At 41.4% G+C, this 27,805-nt stretch overlaps 2 protein-coding genes across 4 annotated transcripts in view; both read left to right on the top strand.

The window, feature by feature from the left end:
• PRKCQ (protein kinase C theta) overlaps positions 1–9,970 on the top strand; it is a 49,933-nt gene extending 39,963 nt beyond the window's left edge. For both annotated transcript variants that reach the window (XM_048933813.1, XM_048933814.1), the window contains 4 exons: positions 640–778; positions 5,268–5,456; positions 6,601–6,729; positions 7,871–9,970. In XM_048933813.1, coding sequence (XP_048789770.1) covers positions 640–778; positions 5,268–5,456; positions 6,601–6,729; positions 7,871–8,026 — 613 coding nt within the window. In that variant the 3' untranslated portion in view covers positions 8,027–9,970. The remainder of the gene's footprint in view (positions 1–639; positions 779–5,267; positions 5,457–6,600; positions 6,730–7,870) is intronic.
• MKLN1 (muskelin 1) overlaps positions 1–27,805 on the top strand; it is a 679,793-nt gene that overhangs the window by 142,458 nt on the left and 509,530 nt on the right. The window lies entirely within an intron of this gene.

Genomic DNA, 27,805 nt, shown 5'->3' with positions numbered 1-27,805 from the left:
GTAGGTGATGGACTTTTTGTTTTACTTCAAACTGCCAGATGAATAAAAGCAGTGCTGACAGGCAGAGATTGATCTCCATGATGTAACTAAAATAAGTCACTCCAGCTGGAAATTGTGACAACATGAACGTCTGCCACTGAAAGCAAATGTCTTGATTGTCTCTATATTTCTATTTGATTGATGACTCCTACTATTTCTTTGTCTGTTTTCTAGCAACAGCAAATAATTGCCCCATGACAACAGTTTGTTGTGTAGGCACTGCAAAGGAGTTTTGTAGAAGGAGGATGAAGAGCTATCTTTCCTGCATCTGTAGATAACCATCTCAGTAATACAGTGCATTAGAAGTGACCTTCTTTGAGAGAATCAAATAGTGTCATTCCTGATAAAAATAAAAATAAATTGAAAAACAGTGCAAAGTTAAAGTCTTCACTGGCAAATAGGTCTGTGTTTGGACAGGGAAAACGAGGAAGAAGGATATTGAAGTTCAATGGACAGCAGCTCCTCCTTCAACCCTCAGTCTCTCTTTGTAATTGCAGTACGTAGTACAGAGGAAGATAACAAATTGAAGGGTGTACACTGCTAAAACTGCATGGCTCTGTAACAGTTTAAAAATATGTGTTCCCTTCTTCTCCTCCATAGGGACTTGAAACTAGACAATGTTCTCTTGGACAGTGAAGGGCACATCAAAATTGCCGACTTTGGGATGTGTAAGGAGAATATGTTTGGAGATGCAAAGACAAGTACTTTCTGTGGGACTCCTGACTATATTGCTCCTGAGGTAGGTGTGGGGCTGAGAGATGTTGAAAATCCACCATGGGACAGAGAACTCACCTGAGTTCTCTGATGACTGTTGGTCAGTGGTGATAGAGGCTGCAAAATGCAATAGCCTACATTTGAATAGTCCCAGGCTAAAACTGCATTTCAGTTTAACTCTGCAAGCTGCACCCAGGTGAAGGAGACCCTAAAATTAGCAGTGATGTGGCTGTGTCCAGTCCTGAACGTGTTTGAGTTAACAAGGGCAGGGTAGAGCTCATAGGTTTTGTTAAGGCTGATCTCTACCCTCTTGACTTGGATATTTGTGCTATCTGTGAGGTACCGTTCTATGAGCCTGGCGCTTGCTTGGAGGCTATCTCCAGGTTGCATGCAGCATAGATGTACTAGAAAATGCTCTTTTCCTTCCCCATTTGATATCTGCTGATACATAGGTCACTCTGAAAGTAATGCCTACTATTTATTTCTATGCAAACTATGCAAACAGATTCAAAGAGCACAATAACACTATTTGATAGAACAAATTCTCAGCTACAAAACACTATTTTTTAATGTAGTCATCACCATTAGCAGTGTATTTTAACCAGCAATGTACAAGGGCCTGCATGCTGCACTCTTAAAAATCTGCACCAGCAGAGGTGACTCACTGTTTCACAGCTGCTGCGATGGCATCATGACTGAAAGGCATCACTAAGCACCTCACTGTGCTAACATCCACTATTAAGTCTTTTCTCATGTTCAGCAAGCATCAGTGAATATTAATAGGTGCAGTTTTTTCTTCACATAGGAGTTCAGTTCCACGACTTTGCTTCATATGCACTTCCATGTCAGATGCCGTTTGGTCAGACTGCCTCTCTGCTGCCATCTGTCACACAGCAACAAATTGTATCTAAATACTGGTAGGAAGATTCAACCTCTGCATGCACCTCTGATGTTATGAGTCAACATAATAAAATAGGAGATAGTACTTTCAGAGCAGCTCTCGTACATGATGTAGAAAAACTGAATTTGGCCTTCATCTGCCTATGTAGTAAATCCAGGTGGTCACAGACACTAGACTTCAGTTTGGACTAGATCCATCCAGAAAATAGGCTGCTCCCTTAAAGCAGTGAGTTCAAACAATTACAGATGTCACTGTGAAGAAATTTTGACTAATTAGGTGGCAAAATGAGGCCAAAGAAGACATTTTTCATCTCAGAGAAGAATCTAAGACTCATCCATGTGTCATGTCTGACATCACTCTGAAATCCATTTATTTCCCTTTCAGAATCCCATTTCATTATTTTAGTGTTTTCATGATGGATATCAGTGCTTTACAAATTGCTCTTAAAGCTTTTGGTTATTCTTTTTTTTTTTTTTTTTTTTTTTTTTCCTTTCTACTATAATTCATTGATCATTTACCCTCTACCAAGACCTCAGTTTTGATCTAAATTACTCCACTGCTGACTCAAGGACAAGTCTCTTCAATAACTGGATTTCTATTGCCTGAGAACAGGTGTAAATGTGCTCTGCCATCAAAATGAAATTGTCATTTATTTCATTTCAATATGCTTTCATTTTAAAAAGAAAATACATTTTTTTGATCCTAAAGGAGAGCTAAATGATAATCCATTACCTATGATTTTACTGCATGAAAGAGAGTGTCAGAAATACCTCATAAGTTTATTTCCATGCTATCATTTATTTTAGGGATCCAACAAGTGCATATAAAACATTTTACCCCCAAACTGAAAGCACTGCTAGAGTTTATGGATCAATTCTCCTGCCAGAGGTTCATAGAATCATGGAATCTTTAGAGTCGAAAGGGACTCTCAAAGGTCGTCTAGTCCAACTCCTCTGCAATGAACAGGGACACGGACAGCTGAATTTGGTTGTCCAGGACCTGATCCAGCCTTCTCTTGAAAGTCTCCACATCTCTGGGCAACCTGTTCCAGTGCCTCACCAACCTCCCTGTAAAAGATTTTTTCCTTATATCCAACCTAAATCTACCCTTCCAAAGCTTGAAGCCATTTCCCCTTGTCCTGTTACAACAGATCCTCCTAAAGAGTCTGTCCCATTCTTTCCAGCAGCTCCCCTTTAAATACTGACAGGCCACCATCAGGTCACCTCGCAGCCTTCTCTTCTCCAGGCTGAACAGCCCCAGCTCTTTCAGCCTGTCTTCATAGGAGGGGTATTTCATCCCTTGGATCATTTTGGTGTCCCTCTTCTGGACACGTTCCAACAGATATATGTCTCTCCTGTGCTGAGGACTCCACATCTGGATGCAGTACCAATTGGACCTATGGACTTCTTGTCAGTATCTCAGTGTGACTGCTAGCATTGTAATTTGTTACAGATCTAGCACTTTTCTGTAGCTGTGCAAATAAGAGGGCTTTGGGTCAATAGACGAGCAATCGTTTATCTTAAAAAATACTTGACCAAAAAGAAAAAGAATTAACCTGAAATTAAATTTCTGGACTTTACATTTCAGAGAAAACAAAACTAATAAATCTTTCTCTTAACCAGCTGAAATCAGTTAATTTAGTTTTCCAGACCCTTTATAATTTGAAAAGGCCTTATAAAAGAAATGTGTCTTTTCAGAGGGAAAGGTTTGGATGATTTTGTTTATAAACAGACCAAGGAAATGTGTTAGGGATACTTACTCCTTCCTTTTTTTTTTTTTCCACTCTGAGTGAAACATGTTGTTTATATTGTCTCATATTCAAATAGATACCTTTTTTTGTGATCATTTTTTGTGTTTATTCTTTCGGAATTATGGAGACAGGTATGTTAGTCATGAGCACTCTACATCAGCTTGGGTTTAGACATAAGATATTAAGGTCCTACTTTGCTAGATGCTACATGTACCTCAAGGGGGATATTCTCACCTAACATGAGAAAATCCATCAAAACATGAAGAATCAGGTGGCACCTTATAGCATTGTTGGAAAACAAGCATCTCAAGAAGCCAGTTCATCCCTTCCTACCACAGATGTGTAAGTTAGATAAATCAACGTTTTTCCTCCATTGACTCTAGAAAGACTCTGGAAAACTAGCTTAATAAAATACATACCCTTTAGGAAATCAAATGAATCCAGGTCCAACTGGCAAACACCTCTCTAAAGCACTTACAAGACATTCAGACAGGGTAATACAGTAGACTCAGACATGTCTACTGTACCTCAGAGCTAGAAGTAAAGATTCTCTCTCTAAATCACAACTTTCCAGTTATCAGCAAATTTATATGCACTGGTCTAGGTGATTGTTTTAACTGCTATTAAGCCATTTCCATGGTTTGCCATTGATACCTGCACTGCAGCTGTTCTATAGGAGATGGCAATGCAACCAGGTTGTGAGCATAAGATCATGGCTTATAATGAACTATTACCCTCCCCAGCTCCAAAATCCTGATAACAATTCCAGACATCATAGACTTCTTTAGAATATTTTTAGACGTTTCATTAGACATCTGTAATGTAATTACCTATATATCATAGAATCATAGAATGGTTTGGGTTTGAAGCAGCCTTTAAGATCATCTACTTCCAACTCCTTTCTATAGGCAAGGATACCTCCCACCAAACTAGGCTGCTCAAAGCCCCATCCAGCCTGGCTTTGAATATGAGCATGTTGTCTAGACTCCTTGATAACCAAAAGACAAAAACCAGGGTTGCATTTTACAGCAGGTGGATATTCAGTGTGATGCCTAAAATTTGCATAATTTTCTTATCTGCATAACCATTATCTAAAGGCTGGTGAGATTAATTCTCTGTCAGGGAAGTCTGAGAGGTTGGTGGTATCTGGGCAAGTTTGTAGGGGAAAACCGTGCCAAACTGATTAATAGGGGAGATCATTTCCCCAGCCAATCTGTCCTAGTCAATTTCTGATGAAACCAAAACCTCTTCGAAGAAGGATTTGGGATACCAGGGAAAACTCTGAGTTATGATTTCAGGATCCTCAGATGTTTTGTTCTGTGTGAAGCTAAAACGCATTTGAACTGACTAAAAGGGGTTGAACTAACATAGCCTGTGGTTTGTATTGCAGCAGCGTTGCATTTTTATGAAGGTTTTTGAGGCCACTGAGCATGTTAAACAGGCAGTTTGACCATGTTGAGTTCTTGACACGTTGAAACACTACGTTCTGTTGAAAACAAATATAAATATTTGAACAATATGGATTTTATATGGTTGCACAATGCAGATCTTGTTTGCGCAGGGACTGAAGGAGTTATTTGGGTCACTTATATAATTAAGAGTTAACTAGAAAACAAACTGTTACTCAGAGTGTCCATAGTGTGAAGTACTGTTCTGGCACACAGGTGTTGCTGTGATTAGGAGCTTCTTGAACTACAGCACCTGTCACACTGACAGGTGCTCTGGCTCATGCTTCAGGTAGGAAAAGTACCTCTGCTGTCACATTCAGAGCAAAGCAGCTGTTGAAGGATGAGAGCCTGGCCACATCTCTGAAGCTGAAATACTGACAACAGACATTATATGTCTGTCTCTGTCTTTGGGCAGATATTGCTGGGGCAGAAATACAATACCTCCGTTGACTGGTGGTCATTTGGTGTCCTCCTGTATGAGATGCTTATTGGCCAATCTCCTTTCCATGGCCAAGATGAAGAGGAGCTTTTCCAGTCTATCCGTATGGATAATCCATTCTACCCTCGCTGGCTTGACAAGGATGCAAAGGACATTTTGGTAAAGGTAAGAATTATCAGAGATCAGATGAAAGTCTTTTTGCCCCATGTTGTCTGGACTTTTTGCCCTTTTCTCCCACACAGTAATGTGTAGCATCCGTTGTGAGTGAAGCACTCTTCTGCTTCCTTCTAATGGCCATCCTTCTAGCCTGTTTGGTTCCCCATCACCAGTGCACTTCATGTTTCATTGCCTCATTCTCAGTACTATGCCAGGTAGCATTGTAGCCTTTCTGGCTTGGGATGGAAATTCGTCTTGAGTTAAGATAGATAAAAACTTAGTGACGTCATAATTAACCTAACAAATTACTTTCCCTCAGTCAGATTTTGGGCTGACTATGAACATTATTTAAGCTAAGGCCTCTTACCCCATGAATGAGCATGGTAAGAAAGCATGTACAAAGGGCTATATGATTCAGCTAATGTGAGTAAACTTGTTTATCACTAACTTTTGGTCACGTTTGACCCACAGTTCATACCTTTAATTTTGTACTTACAAAGTGACAGGGCAATGTACAGCATTCCACTGCAAAACAGTTGAGAATAAGAATTTGTTTTAGCTTCTGTTCTGTGAGTAGTGGGACTCAGTATAAAGTAATACTAATGAAAGCATTCAGAAAGCACTTGCTTCAGGAATTCATAGATATTCTGCACCTAAATTGAATTTTTTTTCTTCATTAGAAATGAGGGGTCAAATAAAGACTCAAATGATCCAAAGCTATGTGAGGTGAAAGCAATCCCATGTAGCTCAGATAATATTTACACAGATTATGTTTATATTTAAGCTGTAAGTATTTGCCTGATATAAAGAAATCATCTAGACAAAAGCTTTCAAGTGTGATATAGAGATTTCACCTATGTAGTTGTGTGCTTGTACTCTCAGACACATATGTTCTCATTACTGTAGCAAATTTGTCTTCTCTCTCTTACAAAGATAAAATATGACCTGGTCTTGGCCATCAGTTTTTGGCATGTTAAACTAAGAATCCAGACTGGTTATCCAATCAGAAATTTAGCAAGGTAGAAGAGTCTTCATGCTCTCATCAGTGTTGCTTGAGTTTAAAGTGTGAGATCCTATCTGATAGGATCCCAGTGAACATTCTGTTATTAATAAATACTAAATAGTAAGGCATTTATTTTTCTTCAAATTTTAGCTTTTTGTGAGAGAACCTGAGAGAAGACTAGGAGCAAGAGGGAATATCCGCCAGCATGCCTTTTTCAGAGAAATAAACTGGGAAGCTTTAGAAGAAAGAAGGATGGAGCCTCCTTTCAAACCAAGAGTGGTAAGGCTACATCTTCTTTCATTTCCCCAATTTCATGCCATTCTCTCCTAAATCATTCTTTCCCCAAATTTTTATACCCTCAAGAACATGCAAGCAATAAACCAAAGCCAGAACCAACAGTTCTGTTTTGATCTACTTCACTTAAGGATCAAAAGTTTTCAGACATGGGTCTGATCAAATAATCTAAACCAGATAATCTAAACAAGACAGCTCAAATCTTGTTTAGATTCATGGAGTCAGCATTGTAAAGGTGAATACGTTTTGACTTCATATTTCAACTAGCAGCTGAAGGCACCAAGGCTCTGAAAATGCCCTCAGATTTTCATGGTCATCTTCTAGAGTTCTATACATCCTACTTCTAGATATAAAAGTTGAAGGAGGACCTTGATCTTGGACAGTTGGAATGGAAAATGTTGACTCTTGCTCAAGCGTCCAAACGCTGATTAAATTGTGCAAAGGCTGTCTGTTGTGTACATCGGATATATATGTAGGGTAGATGGCTGAAACCATCTACAATTTTGATCTGCCATAGCCTCACTCATTGTACAGGAACTAGAGAATTATGAGCTATACCTACTTATTGGCTAGGATGCCTGCCTTTGTCATTGGTACTACTCCTTTCTGATGGCTAAAAGGAGCCCAGGCCTGACATGTACACAGTGGTCAGTTCAGTTAGAATAGAATCAGCCCTATTAATAACAGTAAAATAATTTACTTTGATCTGTGCATCAGACTTCTATTTTTCATTCTTTCACAAGCATTTTTTAATCAGTGGATCCAGTTTGCTGTCTTACGGTGTTGTAACATCTCTGCATGGCAGAATACATTGATCACAGGCTCAGTGCTTCTTATGTAAAATGTATTCCCATTACTACTGCAATAGGACAGTAATAAGAAAGTGATTAGCACTGATTGCTGGATATTAAAAGTTCAGGCAGTACTTCAATGCAGCCTGACAAGTTACTGTGCATTGTTTGGGCTCTAGTAGCTAACTATAGTGGAAGAAGGCAGAGACAAACACACTGTAGGTTCCTTGGTGAAACTTGAGTCTACAGGAATCAGCCTGATAGGGCCAGTAGCATTATAATGAACGTAAGAATATTAGTGATTTGACAGTGTTTTATTTTATCTTTTCTTGAAGAAATCTCCAAGTGACTGTAGCAACTTCGACAAGGAATTTCTAAGCGAAAAGCCCAGACTGTCTTGTGCTGACAGGGCACTGATTAACAGCATGGACCAAAATATGTTCCGCAACTTTTCTTTTGTGAACCCTAAAATGGAGAATATATTTTCCTGAGATCTGCCTTACTGATGGAATTCTCCATGCAATTTGAGTAGCATCTTGTCAATTGAAGACTGTGCATGGTTGTTTTTATCAAGAACCCACCAGAAAAACACATCAGCGAAACTTTGTACCATGCCTGAAGGCTTTCAGCTTGTTCCAGCCTGGATCAGATGCCAGCCTCACTTCACTAAGGATGAAGTCTCATCGTGGTATCTTTTGGCCTCTCTCCTCCATTTTCCCAGTTTTCTTGATGTTTCAAACATCTGAAGAGGAGGAGATGCCAAAACGTTTTCCTCTGTACTTGTACTCACAATCAATGGGTTTCTCCACAAGAAGCAGCAAGGACTGATGATGTTTTCAGTGCCTATTTCTGCAATTCTTATCTGTACCCAGCTCCTCATGAAAAATGAGAGTTGAGCTTAGGTCCTGAGGGCATCTGGGAAAGAGTTCAGGTTGGGTGCTTTTGCAACTTCCATTTGAACATGTGCAGAAATGAGCCTAAGTGCACAGGAATGATGAAGAAGCCAAATATCTCCCCTCAAGCCTAAGAAATAAACTTCACAGGTATTAGGATTCCTTTTTGTGCCACAAGGGATTAAGAAATTTTGTAGGTGCACTTTCCAGCATTTCTATATCTCAACTAATGGCTCAAACATAAAGGAAGAGCACTGTAATCACAAGTACCAAGATCAATATAGAAACCCAGTGGTTTTACTCTCAGTACTTGAGCAGAAAAGATGGGAGGTAACAGTCCAGAAGAAAACATTGATAATCCCTGTTCTAAAGCTTTAACTGTCCTCGGACATACCAGAATAATTGCAAAATATGGACTTGATTATCTGGAGTTTTTTCTGAAACTGAATCAGATATATGGAAGAGTTTTCCTCAAACCTTCCTTTAAGCATCATAAAATCAACTGCCAACGATTGCTGTATTTCGCTGGCATGTTAGTAATCAGTCCTTATAAAGGCTGATATACTTCCTGTCGCTGTAAATGGTGCCCCAACACTTTGACATGCATTGCAGACACAAACATCGCAGTGTGGGATGGCACACCAGTTGAGAGTGATTCTCTCCTTCAGTTCATAATATTTTACTGCATATTCTATCCTCTAGCAGGCTGTGAAATGTAGCTGGTCAGTAACAATCTCATTCCCTACCCATTCGTAACAGGATCTTTTAAAATAAAGTTGTGCTGTTTTCAGAAGTTGGAGAAAAGCAGAATCTGCCAACTACTGATTTTTACACCATTAAGTACTGTGTCAAAATTAATTCAAAGTCCAAACAGAAGATTCTTTAATAATTTAGACTTAAGTCACCCCAGCTTGCATTTGGCTCTAACTGGAATGGGTACATTTGGTGTTTTGTTGCATAAACAACTTCAACCCTTTTAGAAGATAAGTTCTAGAGGATGAATCATCTCAAAATCAGATTCTTTTTGGAGATGCCTTCCTGGCTTCACTAGAACAGACTGTTAACCTGGAGCTCCCAACAGGATGAATTCAGCCTTGCAGACTGTGCAGCCACTGCTGGGATATTGCTGGCAGCAACTGCAGGCACTGAATCCTGCAAGGCTGATAGTAAAAGGTGCCTAACATTGACAAAAAAGAAAAGCAAAACAGATTTCAGCCCTGTGGCTTTTTGAGAAATTCTTGTTTGTGCTGCATAATGTACAGGGGGATCTGTGCTTGCAGTTTGTGCAGTTGGTTTTCACGTTTAATTTGAATGGTTAAAGTGGATTTCTGAAATGCCAGTGCTGTTTGTACAGTTTAATAAAATGTTGTATACTGATGGAAAATGGGTGTGAAAGTGATTCAATGTGGAAAAAAACAGAGGTGCTATGAAAAGCTGTTAAAAAGTCTCTGTGCTTTCTGTGGGATGTTCAGACCGTAAATACACAAGGTCATCAGGCATTTGGGCAACTGTAACTCTTCCATGACTGCACGAGCAATTCAAAAGCCAAATGCACCCTGCATTTTCTGCTGATGCCACAAAATATATAGCATGGTCAATTTGTCCCTGTATGTGAATGTGTTTATTTCTACTGAAGAGCTCATAGCAATCATCAGTAACAGGTGAGCACCTAAACCAGGATTCCGTGCTGTGCAGAGGAATCCAAGAAGTAAAATGTCCCTTTTTGCTATCAGGAGGTGAGACAGCTGTAACCAGGATCTATAGACTTGCGGAGCCAGATGTGAGGAGATGGTCAGTGTTCGAGAGCAATGCTGGCCATCTTTAGGTTGGGTATTAGGAAAACATTATTCTCAGGGAGAGTGGTGAGACATTGACACAGGCTGCCCAGGGAGGTGGTGGGGTCATCGTTCCTGGAAGTGTTCAAGAAGGGCTGGATGTGGCACTGAGGAACATGGTTTAAGGGGCATGGCGAGGATGAGTTGATGATCTTAGAGGTCTTTTTCCAACCTTATGTTTTATGATTCCATGGTCTTCAACATCTCACCAGGGACTGATCAGCCAACTCGCTGGAGTGACTGACAGTCCACATGCTATGGGAAGAGTTTAGATAGCCTGACTCAGCCCAGATTCTGAATTTCTGTATTTAATGATAGTTGAGCAACACACTATTTTAAATGTCTCAGAGATTATGTTTTCTTGCAAGGGCACAGTGGTTTACACTTGGCAGCAATGCAGGGAGAGCCCAAGTACACAGCCTGAGGAAGGAAGGTGCTGAATCACCTCTTGTGGTGGAGTAACTGAAGAGCAGAAGGGTTTAACACCTCTCTGACCAGAGACAGGGTTTTCCACGCTCCAGCTGTAGTTCTTGTATAGCAAAAGCAGCCAAACATAAGAGTGACTTCTGAGGAAGTTGCATGTTTTGTTAACTGCTGGAGCAGATGCAGCGGTAAGCTTGCTGCAGGGCTTCTGATGCAAGCCACAGGAAAGAAGTGGCTGCTTCTCTCTGCAGAGCATCTTTTTTTTAAAAAAACAAGCCCACTAAGGTAGGGGGAGGGAGGCAGGAGGGATGGGTATGTGCCACCACACGTGCTGCATTTCTCACCAGGGCCACAGCCTGAAAACCTGCCCAACTGTGTCTGTGGTATGCAAGGAGAGATGTGGCAAGCAGTAAGTGTGTTCTTGTGGTGAGAGTGATCAAGAGATAGGAGCTGACATGGGCTGAAAGCCAAACACCCACACGGAAATGAACAGGAGCCCTAGCAGTCACAGAAATGTTCTTTTGCTTTGGCTTAATATGACACCTCCATAACTGTCCCTCTCCTCTCCCCTCTTCCCTTTCCACTTCCCTTTCCCCTATCCATTTCCTCTCTCCTCTCCTCTCCTCTCCTCTCCTCTCCTCTCCTCTCCTCTCCTCTCCTCTCCTCTCCTCTCCTCTCCTCTCCTCTCCTCTCCTCTCCTCTCCTCTCCTCTCCTCTCCTCTCCTCTCCTCTCCTCTCTTCTCTTTTCTCTTTTTTCTCTTTTCTTCTTCTCCAAATAATAGAATTGGCACAGTAGAGCTTGCCAGGTCTTGCCAAGTTTGATTATTCATTTGCTAGAAGTCCAGTACTGTGCCAAAACCCTGTGACCCTGTGGGGTCACAGCACTGATGTAGGAGCATGGTGCCTGCAAACATCAGATTCCAACTTCCAGAACCACCTGTTTAAACTGGAGCTTCAGGAGCTGCTTCACTGGACAGATACATAAATTCCTGCAGCTGGCTTTCATCAAACTACACCTAAGGCTAATAAATAGAACAGGAATGGAAGTCAAACCAATTGAGTCACAGGCTGGTTCACAGCTCCTATTTTGGGCTACCTGTCCCATTGGGAAGACTGAGCTCCATTCTGCATCCTATCAAGCCTTTTGATGCTCATGCTGAGGTGAAAGGCAGCTTTGCCCAGTGGTTCTAAAAGTGCCTGTGTCAGTACAGCTCCAAAAAGTGTGTACTTCAAGTAGGCATACTCTTCCCTTTACAACTGTATTTTCATAGAATCATAGAATCACCAAGGTTGGAAAAGACCTTCAAGATCATCCAGTCCAACCGTTCACCTATTCCCAGTAGCTCCCACTAAACCATGTCCCTCAACACAACATCCAGCCTTTCTTTGAACACCCCCAGGGTCAGTGATTCCACCACCTCCCTGGGCAGTCCATTCCAGTGCCTGACCACCCTTTCTGAAAAGTAATACTTCCTCATGTCCAGCCTGAATCTCCCCTGCCGTAGCTTGAAGCCATTCCCTCTGGTCCTATCACTAATGACACGAGAGAAGAGGCCGACCCCCAGCTCACTACAACCTCCCTTCAGGAAGTTGTAGAGACCTCATTGCTCTCTATAACTATAAAGAGCAATGAGGTCTCTCCTGAGCCTCCTCTTCTCCATTTTCATCTTATAAACTTAAAAACCAAGAGGTCACAGCTGCGATCTAAATTGCTCTCTCCCTCCAAGAGGTGCCAGATCAGCTAGTAAGATCATGATACGTACCCAAATTGTGCCTTGCGGTGTTGTGAAGCTACTGTAGGTCTCAGCGAAGACCACAGGAAGTTTTTCTACCTTTCCTGCTTACAAAAATGTTTTAACTTTGTTGTATCACAGCAACCAAGACAGGGTAGGCAAAGCTGGTGAAACAAGGAACTAATGTACTTCTGGCTCTTCTGTAACTGGAACTGGTTGCAAGGCAGTGGTTTTATACAGCTCAGCCACTGTACCTGAGTATGCGGGTACCTTGCCTACTGTTGTAACAGGCATGGTGGAATCCTTTATCATCTATGTCAACTAAATATTTATATATACAAGGATATAAAACAATAGGGAAATGAAAAGGAAATGGGAAAAAAGAGCAACAGCTTTGTGTTGTGAAGAAAGAAACAAGCACAGAAAAAGAAAACAGAGAAGAGAGGGATACAGGATGGTATAATTTGGATGGCATAATTTCTTGCCCCTTTCATTTCCCTTCGTTTGGTGTTTTCAACCACAACTGTACTGTTTTTCTTTCTACTTTTCAAAGCCATTAGTATCTTCCCAGAACTGTTTTTGTAGATGAAGCACAGGATTTCTGGAGATTTCAGAGTGTAGGAGAGTATGAGAATAGAACAGATGAACAGCTCTAATCTGTCCTCCTGGATGACACAGCTATATCTGCTCTTACATTTCCTTCAGAAATGAAAGTATTTCTGACACAAGCCTGGATTCAGATCTCAATTTAAACACGTGAATTCAGCTCTCTACAGCACAGAAATGCAGTTCATCTTTAGTCATGATTCTTCACCAAGACCCTCAGGTACTCTGCAGGACTTCCCTGCATCCCTCTAGTGAGCAAGGGTCTCTTTTGTTATCTGTGATGTATCTCCAAACCCTGTTACCCCAAAGCATCCTTGAGAGCAGTTGGACACCTCTATGTAAGCATGAGCACTGTGGAAGGTGGACTGGATCTGCACCCATTCAGTGGCTGCTCATGGGATGTTTGACAGCAGCAAAGTACTGAACCAGACTGACCTAAAGACTGGAAATGTCATCATGCTTTGTCCCTGTGAAGGAAGAACTTGCATCAAAAATGAGTCATAAGTGCACTGCAGTTGTTAGAGAAACTTCAGAAAGGAAATTCTCAATCATCATGGTTCTCGTTCATCCTCATTAAGGGGAACCAGAGGACACAATATCCCTGTTCCCATTGAGAAGGCTCTTCCCTTCTCCTGCACTAAAGTGCTGGTAACCACAAGGGAGGCACAAAGCTCAGCATTTATGGTCTTTTGAAACTGTCTTTAGTTTCAAACTCCTGAGCATTCAAGAACATTCCGTTTCGTTTTGAATCTGAATATATAAAATGTTAAAAATTCAAAGAAAAGTGCTGCTATAAATCTTAATCCACTTCCAAGAAGTTCTTGTAGAAACTCCTTGCAAACTCTTAACACCTCTTGAGATTTTCTCAAGAGGCCAACGAGGCCTAGCTGATCACTGACTGGGTTTAAGTTGGAGCAAAAATGTGAAATAACAACATTCAACACAGCTTTGCACTTAAATGTGACTGAGGACAAAGACAGTCTTGTGGTTAAGGTGCTATTGAGTCTCTGTAGACCTAGATTTGTTTCACAGTACTGCTATGTAAACCGCCTGGGACCTGATGTAATTTGTCTTTCAAAGTTTTAACTTTTCTTCCTCTGAATGGAAGTTTATACTCTATTGCTCTGAATTGTTCAGTTGACTTGGAATGGTGTTCAGGCTTAGCTAAGCAAAATTACCTAAGAGCCTGTTATCTTTTAAAATTTATTAACATTTATTTAGATGCATCCAAGTTAAGCTTCCTCTATTGTTAAAGAGTCTAAGAGTATAATTCATCACATTCTAAGGCAGACACCCTGAGTAGTCCACTGAACTTTCTCTTCTAGAAAGGGGACTGAGTCCTACTCTCTTTGTATTTGTGTATCACCTTCTGCATCACCTTGTGATTCAGTAGAGCCTCAATCTCTGACAAATACAGTATTGCCATTGTATAAAACTGCCCCAAATGGGTGTGAATGGTACTTACTTCTCCCAAGACTGGTGCTGAATGAATGTGCTGTGAGTAACATGGTACTGAAGTCTTTCTAGTGATGCTCTTGTTTGATAACTACATCTAGGAAAAACCAAGGAGCTGGTCCATCTCACTATCCACTTTCCTAGACTATTTGTCCATAAGGCTATATTGTGGACTGTGTTGAAAGCTTTGAATTCAAGGCACCGAGTGCTCTCCTCTTAAAGATCATCTGGTTGCAACCACTCTACCCTGCCAATGGCAGGGATGTTAGAACTAGGTGATCATTAAGGTCCCTTACAACTTAAGCCATACTGTGATTCTGTGATTCACTGAGCTAACCGTTTCTTCACAGAAGGCTTTCAGGCAGGTTGCTCAAGTACGATTACTGCTTTATAAATCCACACTGACTCTTCCTAATCAGCTTCTTGTCCTTAGAAATTTTGGAAATCACTTCCCAGAGGATTTTCTCCATCACCTTCTCAGAGACAGCAGTGATTTAGTCTTCCTTGGACTTGTGAAGATGGGAGTGATTTTTTTTTCTCTAGTCTGTACTCCATGTGAAAAGTAGGTGCGTGAGATAAAGCTTAAACACTTCAAAAGCAAGTAGCCCTTGCATCACAGAATCACAGAATCACAGAATTGTAGGGGTTGGAAGGGACCTCCAGAGATCATCGAGTCCAACCCCCCTGCCAAAGCAGGTTCCCTACAGCAGGTCGCACAGGTAGGCATCCAGGCAGGTCTTGAACATCTCCAGAGAAGGAGACTCCACCACCTCCCTGGGCAGCCTGTTCCAGTGCTCCATCACCTCACTGTAAAGAAGTTCTTGCGCACGTTTGTGCGGAACTTCCTATGCTGCAGTTTTCGGCCGTTTCCCCTTGTCCTGTCTCCACTCACCACTGAAAAGAGTCCGGCCTCGCCATTCTGCCCCCCACACCTTAGATATTTATAGACCTGGATCAGGTCCTCTCTCAGTCTTCTTTTCTCAAGGCTGAACAGACCCAGTTCACTCAGCCTTTCCTCATAGGAGAGATGCTCCAGGCCCTTCACCATCTTCGTGGCCCTCCGCTGGACTCTTTCCAAGAGATCCCTGTCTTTTTTGTACTGGGGAGCCCAGAACTGGACGCAGTACTCCAGATGAGGTCTTACCAGGGCAGAGTAGAGGGGGAGGATCACCTCCTTTGACCTTGCATGTTTGTCTATGTGTCTGGATATAGCTCAGTTGTAGCCTGCCTGCAACTTAAGTAAGAAAACCTTAGATACTAATCCACAGAAGTTCCCCGTAGTCCATGTTATAGAGAAGCTAAGTGGCTGTGAGTATTGAGTGATGCACTGTTCTTTTAAATAATCCAGGACCGCTCTCCAGTAGCACTCTTGTGTATGGTCAGTCAGTGTGAGATTTTTCATTAAAGCAACGATGTTACCTCCAAACCTCAAGTGGATTGAAATCCTGGATGAATAACAGATGGACCACTCAATGGATAAGGAAGTGGCTGGATAAAAAGGTTGTGGTCGATGGCTTGATGGCCAACTGGAGACTAGTGATGAGTAGTGTTCCACGGGGATCAGTATTGGGACTGGCACTAATTAACATCTCTGATGGTGACATGGACCAAGTGCACCCTCAGCAAGTCTGCCAGCAACACCAAGACTGGTGGTGTGGTCAACATGCTGGAGAAAAGGGATGCCATCCAGCAAGACCTTGACAGGTTTGAGAGTTAGGCCTGTGCAAACCTTATTAAGTTTAACAAGTCCAAGTGCAAGGCCCTGTACATGGTCAGGGAAATTCCAAGCACAAATGAAGTCTGGATAGAGACTGGATTGAGAGCAACCCTGAGGAGGAGGACTTGGGGGTGTTGATTGATGAGATTGTCTATGAAGCAGCAATGTGTTCTTGCAGCCCAGTGAGTTATTTGTACCCTATACTATACCCTGTACTATATCAAAAGCAGTGTAATCAGCAGGGTGAGGGAAGCAATTCTCCCCTTCTGCCCTCATGAGACCCCACCTGCAATGCTGCATTTAACTCTAAGCCCCCAATACAAGAAGGGCATGAATCTGTTAGAGTAGATTCAGAAAAGGCCATGAGGATGACCAGAGGGCTGGAGCACCTCTTCTGCTGAGACAGCTTGAGAAAGCTGGAGTTGTTCAGTCTGGAGAAAAGTAAGCTCTAGGAAGATCTCATTGCATCCTTCTAGTTCCTAAAAGGACCTACAGGAAAGCTGTACTTTTGATCAGGGAGTGTAGCTCTACACTCTCTAATGGATAATGGCCTTAAAATTAAATGATGGCAGATTTAGATTAGGTATAAGAAAAATTCATTACTGTGAGGGTGATGAGGCACTGGAACAGATTGCCCAGAGAGGCTGTTGAACCTCCGTCCCTAAAGGAGCTCAAGGCCAGGTTGGATGGGATATTCCCACCCAACTGGTAAATATTCCTGCCTACAGTGGAGGGATGAGAGGGGGGCTGGCGGTGTGGAATCCCTAAGGTCCTTTCCAATTCAAGCCATTCTGTGATTCTATGATTCTATGAAAGTCCAGCCAATAAATGGCAGTTGATGTACTGATTATAACATGATTATAGCACGATTATAACAATCACGTAGAAGAAAACATGTTGTTCAAGTGGAGAGAAAATAAAAATTAAGCACTGCATCCAATTTATGATGCGGGTCTTTATTTTAAAGGAAGCTCAACATAAAATATTCAGACATCAAAGAAAGAATCTCAGCTTTCACTTCAATATTCTTTTTTTATTATAGCTGTTAGCCTCCCAGTAGCAAAGGAAATGAGTTCTCTGGTAATCATTTCCATTTAATTTTCAGCTCCTTTCTGTTGATAGCATTGTGTATAACCTTTTTTTTTTAACAGCTACTTTAAATCGTGTACTTTGATATTCCATTCAGCTAGTAAGAAAAGAAAAATAAGTTCTAAAAAAACATTTTATCTCTGCTATACATGAACTCAGCAGGGTAATGTGATATCTCAGAGAGTATATTTATTTTAAATCATTGCTATTTTCCACCAGGGTGAAATTCTCAAGATTGCCTCCTTCCCTCATCCCCAAAATGTCATGGGGCCAAAGTAGTGGAGAAATAGGGACAAAATAGCAATGTTCTTTCAAAAGAAACAACAAAACATCCAGCAAATCAAGTCAATTCTGGTCATAGTAGGCATAATAAGAAGAGTAAAAAAACTAACAGAATAGAAAAGCGAAACACACTGTTATCATAAGGATAATAAATCCCATACCTCAGTGGCATTCGTGAGATAGTGAGGTAGGAGTCAGCAGTGGCACAAAGTGACTTTTCTTGAAAAAGATGATGTTGAAACTTAAAGGAGCATATTAGTTCTCCTGGAGGTCCAGTGACACTGGAATTCAGGTGGGAAAGTAAGCATTAGCTGTTTATTTGGGCTGATCTGCCGCCACATCAAATCATACACTGGCTTGTCTTTCTTTTGGAAAGGAAAGGAAGAAATAGAAATTGTCCACGAAAGGTGAGAGCAGATCTGACTGAAAGTCAGCCACATCTGGTCCAAAAACAGGGCTGGGACCTGCTACTACAAGCTGTCCCTTAAAATTTCAATTAAATGTCTTGATGGCAATCACCAACCATTTCAAACACTCGTGTGGACTAACTGCTTGAGGGAAACAGATGTGCCAACACCAGCCACTATTTTTAGCAGTAGCAACTGTCCTGAAACACCTCTCATCTCCAAATGAAAGGGTTTTGATTGACCAGTTGGGTGCTGTAAAGTGGCTTCTCAGCAACACAGGAGCATTTGGGAAAATAAAATCTCCTGCATCTGAAGTAAGCCAAAATTTAGGACCCAAACATAGCTGAGAAGGTGACTAGGAAAGTTCACGATATATGCTGGGACTGCAAAGGGCCACTGCAAGAGAAGAGATGGTGTCACTCTGTAACACAACATTTCTTCCTTGCCGTCACTGACCATTAAGGTTGGAAAGACCACAAAGATGGTCTAGTCCAACCATCAACCCATCCCCACTAACCACATCCCTCAGTGCCACATCTCCACATTTCTTGAAACCTCCAGGGATGGTGACTCCACCACCTCCCTGGTCAGCCTCTGCCAATGCCTCACCACTCCTGAGTAGAAATTTTTCCTAATATCCAACCCAAACCTCCCCTGGTACAACTTCAAGCCATTATCTCTTGTCCTGTCAACTCATCCTGATGCTCATTCCCCTCTTACCTTTCACTATACAGAAGGATCATTTCACTAGCAAAAATGGTTTCAGAATTTACCCTGTGCTAGAAAAAATTTTTCAAGGCAAAGTAAAAAAAAAAAAAAACAACCCAGGTGTCTCAGTAAATTAATTTTAAAGAAAATCATTGACAAAGTTTTCATGTTTATCAAAATATTATTTTTGTCAGGGATAACAATCATATTAATTTACTCCTAGGTACAGCATCTTCCTTCAGTGCTCTTAGAGGTGTCCTCAGCAAGTTCACATTTTGGGTTCAGAACTCTTAATGCCTGTCCAACTTCGAACATGGAGTTTTCATTCATGCCAATATCTTTCAGCTTCTTTTTCTCTCATTCACTCATTGAGTTTAAATTATTCTTTCCTTTTTACTTAGCGGAGAAGTGAAATTTGCTGATGTCAGGATCTCTGAACAGATGGGAAAGCAGTATTGATTATGCAGTCGAGAGTAGGACATAAATAGCTTGTTAAAAGTAAATAAAAATGGCTTAAATGCTGTGTACAAACCTTTATAAAACCCACTGAAGCAAATCAAATAATCCTTCCAGAAATCTATCTGAGTTTTTAACAAGGTGATGAAATTCAAGAGTCTTTTTCACTTACTGATGTTAGTGCTGATACAAGAGCTGATTGAATTAACAGTCTAGAACTGTCTGGATGAGCACATCTCCACCAAATGAGATGTTTGCAGCTGATGTGTGAAAGGGAAAAGGGAATTAATGAGGGAAAGAGCTGTGGGAGGACAGGGGCTGCAGAGCACAAGCCCATTCTGTTCAGAGCAGAGGGGGGAAATCTATTTTTTGTTAGAAATTCAGAGTCTGAGTCTGAGCACACTATGCTGTGCATGACACTCAGATTGGTGTCTAACGCCAATTAGTGTCAAAGGTCATTACACAGTAGGGTAAAACCACATACGAAATGTGTCCTTATTGATTTGGATTCAGCTTTATTATGTGTGCAGTCCTTCAGAACTGTGAGCATCGTGTAGTCTGTTCTCAAAATCCATCCATCCCTCAGCCCACTAAACTCACAGCACCTGCCTGCTCCTAATGGCTGTGCTAAGCAGAAATAATTCAGTATTTTAAACTACATTTTAGAATAATTAATATTTTACGGTTAGGCAATAAAGAGATTGGGAGAAATAAAATGATTTTGAGCTTGGGGTGCAATTGCTCCATCCGAACAACGAGATGATCCAGCAACACATCCGCATTTGCAGACACTCAAACAGGCACAAGGGGACACAGAACCATGCGGAGCGCTTCCATCCTATTGGCAGCTTTGGTCCTTTCCCCTAGATGCTGATCCTCTGAAGTTGCCTCCTCCTAAAGGACACTGCCTCCCTCAAGTGTTCATCGCTGCAGCTGCAGAAACATGCTGTCATCATACTGCCTTGAGACAGATACCCGAGCAGGGATTCAGACCATACAGATATCCCCTAATTGCAAAAGGACCTCAGCCCTCTGTCCTTTCTTCTTTCTCCTTTGTCCCGAGACCTGATTTTGATCCACAGTGCTATGGTTGGTCACTGTGATGTATCTCCATGCTTTCTGATGCAAGGAGCTGGGAGAAAACCCTCTCCTTTGCTCCCTCAACATTTTGAATGTTTTCAGTTTTTGCTTTCAGAGAAATTGAAATAAATGTGAAGAGAATTTGTTTTCAGAGTGGAGTATTCTGCTGATAATTCTTACAGAATCAAAGTGCTTTGGAAAAGTTCCCACTTAAAGAAAGAGTAAAAGAGATTCCCATTAGACTCTTCAAATAAATTTGTCCTTTCAATGAAGGGAAGAATTCCTGACTCTTCAGGACTTTCAGCAGTTGTCACAATTAGAAATATGGATCCATTCAGTAAAAGCAAAAGTGCCACATTCTGACAAGGGAAGGGAAGGGAAGGGAAGGGAAGGGAAGGGAAGGGAAGGGAAGGGAAGGGAAGGGAAGGGAAGGGAAGGGAAGGGAAGGGAAGGGAAGGGAAGGGAAGGGAAGGGAAGGGAAGGGAAGGGAAGGGAAGGGAAGGGAAGGGAAGGGAAGGGAAGGGAAGGGAAGGGAAGGGAAGGGAAGGGAAGGGAAGGGAAGGGAAAAGGGAGATAAGAAAGGGGAAATTGAAAAATCTATAAAAAAATTGGAATAATTTCACTTTTGACTGAACTTGCTGTGAAATGATAGTAACATGAAATGTTTCAGTCATTTTTGTTGAAATATTTGTGTAATAGGAAAGAAAGCCACAAGGACAGTCATAGCTATGTATGTCATCTATTGTCATTTTGGTGCACAAACATCTCCCCAAAACCACGGGTGCCTGTGAAAGGTAAAAGTCTGAGAACACAGTGATATTTCCTAGTTTTCTGCACTTCCATCTCCAAAGCATGAAGTAAAAAAGAATGGTCAACAGAAAAGAAAGAAAGAAAAAAAAGAAGTAGTTGTCATAATATAAAAACAATAGATCTTAACAAAGGTCAAATACTGCCCCAGCACTACATTTCTTTTCCTATGAAGTAGAGATGAGAAGTCCTCTTTAGAAAGATGCGGTAAGAATGGAGTTCTGACACTTTGTAGATGCTCAGCTAAGATGGTGATGAAAAGCACAGACCTCTAGATGAAAAGGAAAAATTGTTTAGGTCAAGGTACTCCCGTTTCACATCAAAAAAAAGGGAAGATCCCACAATAAAGAATTTCCCTTTCTAGCAGAAGGCAGCAGTGGTCTCATTACTCTTTCCTGGCTATTCGTTCCACATTTGTTGAATATTAAATCACACAGCAGCGGTGATAGCTGCGCTACTACTACAGCATCTGCCCTCTTTAAATGGAGGAGAAAAAAAAAAAAAACTTTTTTCTCTTTCTCTGTTGGCAAATTATCTGCAAAAAGCTCCGCATTGCTAGAATAATAAAAAGCTTTTACAGATGGCCACAAAAGCATTTGAAGCAAAAGCACTCTCATGAATATTTATCCTCACCGATTCTCCTGACAGCTTAACTTTCTGCAGACATTCCTATGAAGAGACACTCCGCCTGGAGGAAAAGCAAATAGAAAGGTTTTTGCACATAAACAGAAGAACACTTGCAGATTATTTATTTTGCATCACTGCCTAGAGATCTCACCCAGAAGAAAAGCCCTCTGGTGTTCAACTGTTTAGATGCACATAAGGAAAACTTACCTCCGAGGAGCTGAGTGTAAGTGCAGAAAGCAAATTACATGACACTATCCTCATTTTTCGGACAAGAAACTGATGTTCACCACAATGGAGAGATCCCAAGTAGATAGCAGGTAGCAAAATCACAGAATTAACCTCATCTATGAATTCCCATATTTTACGTGGTCTGATAGTGACAGGATAAGCAAGAACGGCTTTAAACTAAAATAGGGGAAATCTAGGTTAGACGTTGGCAAAAAATTATTTACTTGGGGGATGGTGAGGCACTGGCACAGGCTGACCAGAGAAGATGTGGGTGCCCCAGCCCTGGAGGTGCACAAGGCCAGGTTGGATGGGACCCTGGGCAGCTTGAGCTGATGTGGAGCAACCAGTCCTAAGAGGGGGGTTAGAATTGGATGGGTTTTAAGGCCCATTCCATCTCGAGCCATTCTAAGATACTATGAGTCTATGATTTTGTATTTACACACTGCTTAGATGCGGATACTTTATGTCTGTGAGTTAGGGACATTTTAGTGCATGAATTTTTGGTCTTACCCTCTTCCATAGTAGTATAATATTATGAATGGGACTAGTACTCTCATATCACAGTAAAGGCAAGAGCTGAATGAGAATGGACTATTTTGCTTCACCCTGCTCCATATATATTACATTTTTGAAACAAACAAGATCTATTTATTGATTTCCATATTAAATAGCATCTGAATGGCAGAGCACATCAGTGCAAGGCATAGAGGCTGGAGGTGCAGAGGCTGACGCATTCAGTTGGGACACTTATTCACATGGTCCTTTTACACTCTTTGAATCATTGCAGATTATGTCTGGTTGAAAAGAAACAGTATATTCTGTGGTGTTTAAAGATGTCATACTCATTACAGAGCTTTCGGAAACCAGTGAGTCAGCAGGAGGAGCACAATGCCAGTTCCAGCTATTAGGCAGTTGTTTAAAACAAAACAAAAAGAAACAAAGCAACAACAATAAAAAAAGCCTCTTGTGAATTCAACAGATGCAGTGAATTCCCTGCTTGGAAAGGGCTAACATTTACACTGAGGCAAGGGGCATTTTTATCAACACAAAAGTCACTCCAGTTCAACTATCCTCTCAAATGAATTATTCAGTATTTTCTTTTAATCTCATTAAATGTAGATGTGTGTAAGCAAATTCTGTCAAGCGAAAATCAAAGACAACCAAAAAGTATGTGCAGTGATGGAAAAGCAGCAGGACAGACACCCTGTGGATGCACCCAAGTTGACAGCCAGATTTTAACTCAGCCACAGAGAGACGTACATGAAGGCTCAAAGGATCACTTCTCTTGAACCACATCCCCTTTCACAACTCTCTTGCCTTTTTTTTTGCATGGTTTGCTCACTGCAGTGTGTTTCCAGCAAAGCTTAGTCAGTGAGTGAACCTCTGACCCACAAAACCTATCACTGAATTCTCCATATACTCAGAGCCTCACTTAAAAGCAGGATCAAAATCACACAATCCAGGAGGTATCCGATACAAAGGCAGATGTGGCACTGAGGGACATGGTTATTGGCCATGGTGGGGATGGGTTGATGGTTGGACTGGATGTTCTTAGTGGTCTTTTCCAATCTTAATGATTCTATGATTCTATGCCCAGCATCTGATCAGTTGAGACAGCTGATTAATCAAAATGCTGGGAAAGGAAAAAACAAAGAAACAACAAACAAACAAACAAACAAAAAAAAAAAGAGATCAGTATTTTCCATTTATGAATTGTCTGTGCCCAGACTCTTAACAGACAAAAACTTGTTTGACAGACAAAGTTACTCAAGGAATGCACTGTGCAGCCATTGCAGCCTTTTGATTTAGAACAGCTGTCTTCATTTTCACTTTATTAGCCTTGTTGCATGATGGTCTTGCTGTAAATCCTCCTTTCATCCACTGGCTCTGCAACTCTAACATCTTCTAGGCAGCCCTGTTTGGTCAAAGACTTGAAAAACTGATAGAAAGGAGCACTCAGGCATTCAGCACTCCCCTCACTACAGGAAAGATGTTGAGGTCCTGGAGCATGTCCAGAGAAGGGCAACAAAACTGGTGAGGAGGCTGGAGCACAAGTCTTATGAGGAGCAGCTGAGGGAGCTGGGATTGTTTAGTCTGGAGAAGAAGAGGCTCAGGGGAGACCTTATTGCACTCTACAACTTCCTGAAGGGAAGTGAAGAGGAGGAGTTTGGCCTCTTCTCCCAGGCAACAAGCAGGACAAGGGGTAATGGCTGCAAGTTGTACCGGAGAAGGTTTAGGTTGGACATAAGGAAGAACTGTTTCTCTCAGAGAGTGGTCAGGCACTGCAATGGCTGCCCAGAGAGGTGGTGGAGTCACCGTTCCTGGCAGCGTTCAAGAGGTGTCTGGATGATGTGCTGCATGATATGGTTTAGTGCTGGTGGTGGCAATGGTGATGAGGAGACGGTTGGACTGGATGATCTTATAGGTCATTTCCAACCTTGTGATTCTATGATTCTATGACTCCATTTACAGGAAAAATTATGTGTTGTATCTTCATGTACTGAATCCCCAGTATTCAGCTATTAAAACCTCATGGTTTTGCTTTCAGTCCTACCTGAGCACAGATACAATCCTGATCCTCAGCCCCATGTCCACTGTAAGTTACCCATAGTGTCCTGGTGGGTGGTGGATTGAAGCTTGGTACAAGCATACTTTTACCTATGGATATTCTCTCCTGAAGTTGTTCTCCTCAGACTTCAAGTTGAATGAAATAAAAAGCATATTAAACAAGCTAGAGTTGCAGATGTTCTCATTGGCAGTCTAAGCTTAATACTATTGGAAGTTTCAAGCAGCTCTGAAGTCTGATCATGCTGTTAACTTTTTATGAACTTTTAGAGATTTTGTGTGCCAAGAAATGTCCTCTTTTTCTCAGAACTCCTATTCCTTGCAACTACATCAGTTACTCATATGGCAATGAAACAGAAAACACAAAACACATTGCAAGTAGATCATCCTTGTGCATAGCTGAGTCAGATTCAAGAAGAAGAAAAAAACAGACGTTCAGAACTAAACAACTGCATGAAAGAAAACTCTCCAAGAAGCAGTTGGCTCATAAGCAGCCCCTTTCCAGTGCAATTTCAGAGAAAGCCTTCAGGGAGACTAATCTCAACCATATTTAGGGCTACTGTACTGGCTCTACAAGTTCCCTCCTTTTTACTTAGTCAAAGACAAATCCAGCAACGCCGTCTGTTGTCATATTATCCTCCTCAAACACTGTTAGGTCATGACAAAGGAAAGAATGGGCCAACAGACAGGGGCCAGGACTGCAGTGGTGGCTGATCTTTGCCCAGAATGCCAAATTAGATTTATTCTAGGATAGCATCATCATGATTCATCTTTTCCAAAGCCCTGTGAGTTCAACAAACCCATCTATTTTTAGGAAAAATGAGCTCCTTGCTCAGTGTGGTTACAACTTTGTTAGTTGCGATGTCCAAGTGGAGTAATTCAATGAGAAGGTAATACAAGTAATTAAAACGATGAGAGGAGGTGGCCAAGCCCAGCAGATCCCAGTGGCTGGGGAAATGCACCCACAAAAAGAAAAAAAATTGTCTCAATTTGTCCCTTTCATCCTGCACTCCTGTCACACCTTCCCAAGGAAACAAATCACATCTGCTTCCACAAGACTGCTGCTGTCTTCCTCACAAGGGCATGGAATATTTATTTTTCTTCTATTTAAAGAACTGTTTTTCTTCTCTATTAGGATGAATCTATGTGATGAAACTTTGGCAATCTGCTTTCAGCCCTTCCTAGCACAAATGTACAGCTAACATACAAGGCAGAGAAAAATAGGAAAATCATGGTTAGACATGTGACTTAAACCCATGCTGCCTTACAGGGACTCTAACTCCTGTTCAGGACAGAGCACTGATCCCAAACCTGACTTTAGTCACTTGGATAATTACATAGCTAAAGTCAAACATTGTAATGTAACTCTATGAGCATGATTATTGTACTCTCAGTGTGAAAGCACCGATAAGTGGGTAAGGCAACCTAAAATTCAGTTCTGACAGACTATCATCCTGTACAGTCAAGGTTAAAAGGAAAAAATAGCTGAAGTTCAGGTGTCTGAGCTGAATTTTGGAAGCAGTCCCTGCTAAAACATTCCTCAGATTCAATGGGATGGTTTTGCAGAAATGTTCAACAGACTGTGCGAATTGCAGCACACCCATTGGCTTACCACTCACATGCCATGCTAAAATCAATCTGAGCAAAGAAGGGACTTCAGTCTTTGTTTTTTTCCTCCTTTTCTGGCTAAATGAGACATACAGTCCAATTCCCTGATTGCTTCTCTTTTCATGTCTTTTGTCCTGTTCCATTCGCCTTCTTGGCCTATTACAACCAAAATGAATAGACAGAATGGATGCAACATAGTGTGTCTACTCATGGCACACTTTTGGTAAGGTTGCACACAAAGGTGGTGAAATCACCATCCTTGGAGGTGTTCAAGAAATGTGGAGATGTGGCACTGAGGGATATGGGCTACTGAGCATGGTGGGCATGGGTTGATGGTTGGACTAGACAATCTTAGAGGTCTTTTCCAACCTTAAAGATTCCATGATTGTATGACAAAGGCAGTAAGAGCTCAGCTGTTATGAGTGTTGCTTAGCAGCAACCATCTGACCAGTTAGCATATACGAGCTGGCAGGTCAACAAACTTATTTACATTGACTAATTATGCTTTATCTCTACTTCTGGATAATGTGAACCTTAAAGGTTCACAGAATACTGAAGAAGAGAGTTTTTTTGAAAGAACTTGATCCTTACCAAATTGCTGTAATGTGGAGAACAGTAGATACACAGAGAACACGTGACAAATAATCTCCTTGCATGGCTTTTCCCCTGTTTGGTTGTATTCTCGGCATCAGCAGATGGGGATTTTTCTTCAAATCCAAATCCAAGCTGATGGTCAGTTATCATTTAATTCTCTTGAATTCTCCTGTATTCTTCCAGAAGAAACACTTTCAAACAGTCACAAATTCAGGTTGATGGTAAATGTATGTCCTTGTGAGAATCACAGAATTATAGAACTGTTTGAATCGGAAGGAACCCTTAAAGGTCGTCTGCTCCAACTCCCCGGCAATTAACAGGGACTCCTCCAGCTCTATCAGGTGCTCAGAGCCCTGTACAGCCTGACTTCAAATGTCTCCAGGGACAGGGCTTCCACCACATCTCTGTGCAATCTGTTTCAGTGCCTCACCACTCTTATTGTAAAAATCTTTTTCCTTATATCCGGTCTAAATCCATAAGACTGTGAGCCCACCTGAGGTAGGTCCCAATGTTTTTTCTTCTTCCCTGATTGTTACACTTAGAACAAACTTCCAGCATGCATCATTTTATGCTTGCAAATTTGAAATCTCTTTTATAATGAATTACTCTCATTAGCCACTTGAGTGGTGCTTTCACCCAGCAAACTCATTTGCTAAAATGCACACAGAAGATAAATGGATATCGATTGTGATTGTGCCTCAAAATCAGAGGGAATATCTGTGGTACTTATTTGACTGTAATTGCTATGATGCAGTAAATCTATGAGGGTTTTATGCCTTGAATCATGATTCTTGTGTGCTGAAGGTGTCTGAGGTTGGTGTATGTATACACTTCACTTTCTATGGAAACTGAATCCAGTTAAAGTTGGGTTGAGCATGACAGAAAGTCATTTCTGTTTGAAATGCAGTTACTGACTTAAATAACATAATCTGGCAAACTTAGCTAATTTCCTGCTACTGAGAAACCATACCAATAACTGCCCTAACATCATTCCCTGCAGAAAAGCCTGAGCCTGGATGACTAAGGGTGACTGTTCCTCAGCTCAGCATTCTCCCAGGTCACCTCTGAGCTCAGGGGTAGCAGGATCTATTATATGTTGATGCTCTCCAATACAGAAAGGGCCACAATGGACTTTTTTATTCCCCTGGGCCTTCTCT

Source organism: Lagopus muta, chromosome 1 (assembly GCF_023343835.1).
Source record: "Lagopus muta isolate bLagMut1 chromosome 1, bLagMut1 primary, whole genome shotgun sequence".
NCBI classification, from domain to species: Eukaryota; Metazoa; Chordata; class Aves; order Galliformes; family Phasianidae; genus Lagopus; species Lagopus muta.
The sequence above is the reverse complement of the archived record's forward strand: the minus strand, read 5'-3'. Positions and strand labels throughout refer to the sequence as shown.